At 35.6% G+C, this 6000-nt stretch overlaps 1 protein-coding gene across 2 annotated transcripts in view; it reads right to left on the reverse strand.

The window, feature by feature from the left end:
- Positions 1-6000, reverse strand: part of cog5 (component of oligomeric golgi complex 5) — a 129943-nt gene that overhangs the window by 25838 nt on the left and 98105 nt on the right. For both annotated transcript variants that reach the window (XM_043713659.1, XM_043713660.1), the window contains 2 exons: positions 4310-4471; positions 2826-2925 (listed from right to left, as the gene is read on the reverse strand). In XM_043713659.1, coding sequence (XP_043569594.1) covers positions 2826-2925; positions 4310-4471 — 262 coding nt within the window. The remainder of the gene's footprint in view (positions 1-2825; positions 2926-4309; positions 4472-6000) is intronic.

Consider the following 6000-nt stretch of genomic DNA (forward strand, 5'->3'; position numbering starts at 1 on the left):
GCATCCTTCTAATAGTGACATTATACATACGTTACAAAACCACTATTTTGCAGTACAATGAGAAATCAAAATCATAAGTGTCAAATGTTATTGATTACATAACAAATCTTTAGTATCATTACTGTATGTTGTATAAACTTTATTTATCAATCAAAACATTTTGCTCCAAATTTACTTGTGAATGCATTTGTTTACAATCCTGATCAATGAAGGCATTAACTGTTAATGACCTTAGAGTGTTCATAGCATTTTTATTTTAAAAAAGGACTAGCAAGACTAAATATAATATTTCTGTCACCAGTTAACACAATATTTGTTTTGTACAAATCTTCAAAGTGACACAGATGTAATTATTTTCAGTGGCTAATCTAATGATTAAAATTAAGCCTTTCAGAGTTTGCTTCAGGTTGACAAAAAGGAAATACAGAGTGTGTAAAACATTCGCTTAAATTGGTTTTTGTATCAAGTCTCAGGGATGTTATTACACACTTCTAAAGCAGGTGGGATTTGAACCCAGGCCTCCACACTCAGAGATAGAGACACTATCACTATAAAACAAGATCATTCATCCTGATATTCTATTAAATTCTATTTTATGGCTAAGGTGCTGATGTAGGATGTTGACATTCACAGACTGAAACCAGAAAAGTTCATAATCTACGTAAGTGTTCAAATGATCGAAAAATATAAACTGTTTTTGTTAGCAGCTGTAACTAAAATATAACTTGGGACAATCACTGCCAAATATGTAGTACAATCTTCAATCTTTTATTAGGCTTGAATTTTATCAGAAAAGCCATTCTGTTTATTGTGTTAAAATGTCAACTGGACTACCAAGATATATACGTAAGCAAATTATATCAGATAAATTGGAATTTTTCTCTACAAACAAAATACAAATTAGGTACTGCCATATACAATTCTCGGTAATACTAGATAAGTATTTGTAACATTAATCTAACCAAAGTGATAGATTAAAAAGGGAAGAATTCAATAACAAAAGTGAAAATTGCAAAAAGATTATGATTTACTTATGAAGATAACACTGCAGTGGAATGAGTTGAAGCATAAAAGAGCCATTGCTCAACAAATTGTATCAGAGCCCCAATGTACTTACCATTTAATAAAATAACAGTTTAGAGCTTACTACCCATTTCAACTGAAAAGGCAAATTGTTTCCATACTCAGCCTGATTAAAGATCAATAAGTGCACTTTATAGATCTAAGAAAACAATTTCTACCATATAAAAATATTTAGCCTAACTATACATTGACTTAATAGAGGAAACAGGGATCCAAGGAGAAAACAAAAGAATATACTTAGCAGTTGTTGAATCATTTGAATCATTTGGTAAAATTTTAGAATCCATCATTAAGGATGAGGTTTCTAAATTCTTGGAAGAGCAGGGTCGGATTAGAACAAGTCAACATGGATTTAGTAAGGGGAGGTCATGCCTGACAAACCTGTTGGAGTTCTTTGAAGAGGTGACAAGTAGGTTAGACCGGGAAGTGGCAAGGCCATCAGTGAGCCTTTCCCTATAATCAAGACCTTGAGGATAGATATCCCACCTGGTGAGAACAGTTGGCCTCTGTATGTGCTGTCAAGAAGGCTTTGCTTGCTGTTAGAAGACCCATCCGCCTGAATCCCAGGACCATGGGGGTTCCAGGAGAAACATAAGGAATATGACAATGGGGTGGGTGATCGCAGGCATGTAGATCATGACGATAGAGGACCAAAACGATTGCAAAAGAATAGAAGCATGGAACACTTTCTAAATGGTGAGAAAATTCGTAAAGCCAAAGTACAGAGGGATCTGGGAGTGTTAGTTGAGGATTCTCTAAAGGTAAACATGCAGGTCGAGTCCGTGATTAAGAAAGCGAATGCAATGTTGTCAATTATCTCAAGGGGGTTGCAATATAAAAGCACTGATGTGCTACTGAGACTTTATAAAGCTCTGGTTAGGCCCCATTTGGAGTACTGTGTCCAGTTTTGGTCCCCACACCTCAGGAAGGACATACTGGCACTGGAGCGTGTCCAGCGGAGATTCACACGGATGATCCCTGGAATGGTAGGTCTAACAAACGACGAACGGCTGAGGATCCTGGGATTGTATTCATTAGAGTTTAGAAGATTAAGGGGAGATCTAATAGAAACTTACAAGATAATACATGGCTAAAGGGTGGACGCTAGGAAATTGTTTCCGTTAGGTGAGGAGACTAGGACCCGTGGACACAGCCTTAGAATTAGAGGGGGTAAATTCAGAACAGAAACGTGGAGACATTTCTTCAGCCAGAGAGTGGTGGGCCTGTGGAATTCATTGCCCCAGAGTGCAGTGAAGGCTGGGACGCTAAATGTCTTCAAGGCAGAAATTGATAAATTCTTGATGTCACAAGGAATTAAGGGCTACGGGGAGAATGCGGGTAAGTGGAGTTGAAATGCCCATTAGCCATGATTGAATGGCGGAGTGGACTCGATGGGCCGAATGGCCTTATTTCCGCTCCCATGTCTTATGGTAATACTATAAACATAAAATTGTCAGTGTGACCTCAGTATTATTGTTCAATTTGTTCTCCTTAAACAAATGCTCCACAACAGGCTCGTCATGGTAGACAGAAATTTATTTCAGTTCATCAGATTTCAGTATCAAAAATGAAGCATTAATCCTTGCTGAAATACTGAAAAATAAAGTACAAAAAATTGAGATTTCAGAAACTGTATGCAAGTCAAAAGATCAAGATTAATTTGTATTCAGAAAAACCTTTTATTTTTCATTTTCTTCCTAACATATTACTAACTCTTAATAACTGAGGTATACATGACTTACAAGTTGTTCAGATTTTACTCCAAATAACTGGATGGTTTTAGCAATGTTCCTTGCAACAGCAAGACTCAAGTTTAGATCCACAGAGGCCACATTGAATTCACTGAAAGTATAAAGAAGAATCCATGAAAAGCTATTTCAAATCTCTGTGAAGTTTTAATTACAAATTAAAAGAGATCACGTCAGAAGCTTTTGACTGTTTATATTATCGTTAAATGTTATATTTTCTTACACAATTTTTATCAACTTAGATATGACTGAATATCCTGGTGGCTTCATACTTGGTAGCTAGCCTAACTCTAGCTCACCTTCACACAATAAATGCAAGATTCTTTCCCCTGCCTGTACTGAGTTGGTAAGGTTAATTGCAAAAAGGGCACAATTGGTCTTACCATGTGTTGGACAGGAGGAAAGGTCCTCCAGTGTATGGATATATGCCTATACTCAGGCCCTTATGAAAACTGCAAAAGGACTCGAGGTGAGAACAGGATTGACCTCAGCTGGCAAGTCTCAGCAGCTCCAACGACTAGCCTCCAGCCAAGTTGAACAACATATTTTACTACCCTCAGAAATAAGTAATAATCCTCGAGGGGGGACATGGGTGTCAAATAGTACTGAGAAATCAAAAACCAGCAAAACACCAGTATCTCCCAAAGAAAATATTAGGGTAACGACAAAAACAGAAACTCTTGCCTGGTGTATTTGTCAAATTTTATTCAGAAATAGGAGTTTCTTTCCATAAGGTTTGCTTTAAACTTTTCCATGTTTTGCGTAAATGTCACAAAAAGGAAGTTTAAAAAAAATCAATTTGAATTTCACGAAAACTGAGGAAGTAAAATTGATGGTGTACTTTGCCCTTTTATAAGCTGATTGTATGGCTGATACATTGTAAATTTTAAAATATGCAAGGATTTCTTTGAAAAAGATACACCCATTTCCTGCCGTTGTGCTGTAGTAAGAAACAAGCATTTATTTATAATGAAATAATGTTTTCAGGTAATTGTAAATTCAATTTCAATGGTAAAGTCATAGAGAAATAAGCTCATTATGTTCCATTTTTCCTGGGCATTTGGCCAATGAGCTCTGATCTATTTTTAATGATTTGTTTCCAAAAGAAAATTGCTTAAAGAAACAAATGGTTAGTAAGCATCAATCATAAAACCCAATAAAAAAGGAGAACATGCTTACATAATTTGCAAATCCTATCAAACTTTGTTATGCAGAACATATTTTATATCTTGTTGTAATGGATAGCACGTTAATCATTTTACCCTTGCGATATTTTCTTGCTAATCAGTCAAAACGAACTGCTAAAAGGATTTCAGCTGAATTTTATAATAGCTGCCCTCAAGTAAAACAGGAGCAACTTGCATTTATAAAGTGCTTTTAAACTAATATTTTGTCTCAAAGCATTTTACAAGTGTTATCAAACAAAAAAAATGACAGTTAATTAGCTGATGCACCTTTCTCTTTGCATCAAAACCTACCTTGCAATGGTTTTAATGATGCTATCAAGCTCATCATTTGAAGGTGGATTACGTCCTCCAGGAGGAAAAACAAGGTTGATTGGATCAAACAGTCGTGATAATGATTTTGAGAGATAAGCAGACTCATAGAATTGGAGAGAATCTTTCAGGGCCTTCTCAGGGCTAAGGAAATTAGAGATTATTATAACTTAGCATATTAATGAATATAATTATAGCAATTATATTCTTTGAATATATTAACACAGGCACTTGCTCTATAGTAAAGATACTTATGTTACATTCTCCATTTTTATTGCAGCAACTATACAGTAATCAAACGCTAATTTCAAAGAAGCTTGTGTGATCTCTCATCAACTCAATAATTTAAGCATTACAAGCTTGAACTTGCAATAATTGTCATTGATTGCATCATTAATACAAAAGGATGAACTTAATTGTTAAAATCAAAATTTCAACAATCACCACATTAACCCTTATTAAAATCAAAGTGGTTTGCAAGAATATTACTCCACGTAATATATCCTTAAATGCCCAGTGACGCTATGCTTTAACCATGAAGGGTCCGTGTATAACTTTGGATCGCTGGAAAAGGCCAAGGAATGTTTGGACTCTCTTAGATAAATTGTAAGAGTTCATTGATGTTGTTTTGTTCTCCCCCCACTCCGGTTTACATCCTTTTTTTAATATTAATCCCTTTTTTTACCTTACTGTTTCATATTATCTTCGGGGGGTGGGGAGAGGGATTTATTTATTTGTTTCTACTTAGCGATTTTCTCCCCCCATTTTGTTTTTTATATATATATATAGGCTGGGGGGTCTAGTTAATGTTGGTAGGGAGAGGTGGTTACCTTATCCTGTTTTATTTCTGTCTTTAGGAGCGGGGTTGTTTTCCCCTGTTATTTTGTATTATTATATTTAATTGTTACTTGTTGAGTTTGTAATTTTATAGTTATATATGTTTATACATGGTATTAACATTACCAAATATATCCAGGTGTTGGTATGGATGTGGGGGGAGGGGAGAAAGAGGGGGTAGGGTGCTCACTGTTAACTCTAGCTCTGTAGTATATTTGAATTCTCTTCATCCTATCGAGAAGCGCCTGAGTCAACAGTGGGGCACTGGTTGGGATGGGATACGATGGACTGTTGGAAAGGAAGTGATACCCCCTGGGAACAAGGGGGAAAATCTCCATTTAAATAAGGTTTGTATTATTTTTATTTAGAAATAAAAATTCTTTAAAAATAATATTTTTATTATATCGATGTGAGTGTATTAAAGAGCCTTTATTTTTGTAAATTTTATATGCTTTATGCTCGGGATGTTCTGGATAGGGTTTCCCCTCCTGAGGGGTCTCGGACTTGCCCGAACGATTATGGTTGATCAGTCGGTTAAGTGGTGCACCTTGAATGTCAAGGGGAGTAATTCACCAGTCAAAAGGAAGAAAATATTATCAAACCTCAAGAAAGAAAGGGTCGATATAGCTCTCCTACATAAAGAACACTTGAAATTACAACAGGGTGGATTTGATCAGGCCTTTTTTTTTTACTTCAGTTCAAAAGCAGAGGAGTTGTTATTCTTATTCGGAAGAATTTCCCTTTCAAAATCCTAAATCAGATAAAAGACGAATCTGGACGATATATTCTGATTAAAGCCCTTACAAATGGAGAGGAATATGGGATCTTAAATTTGT

Source organism: Chiloscyllium plagiosum, chromosome 23, assembly GCF_004010195.1.
Source record: "Chiloscyllium plagiosum isolate BGI_BamShark_2017 chromosome 23, ASM401019v2, whole genome shotgun sequence".
Taxonomy (NCBI): domain Eukaryota; kingdom Metazoa; phylum Chordata; class Chondrichthyes; order Orectolobiformes; family Hemiscylliidae; genus Chiloscyllium; species Chiloscyllium plagiosum.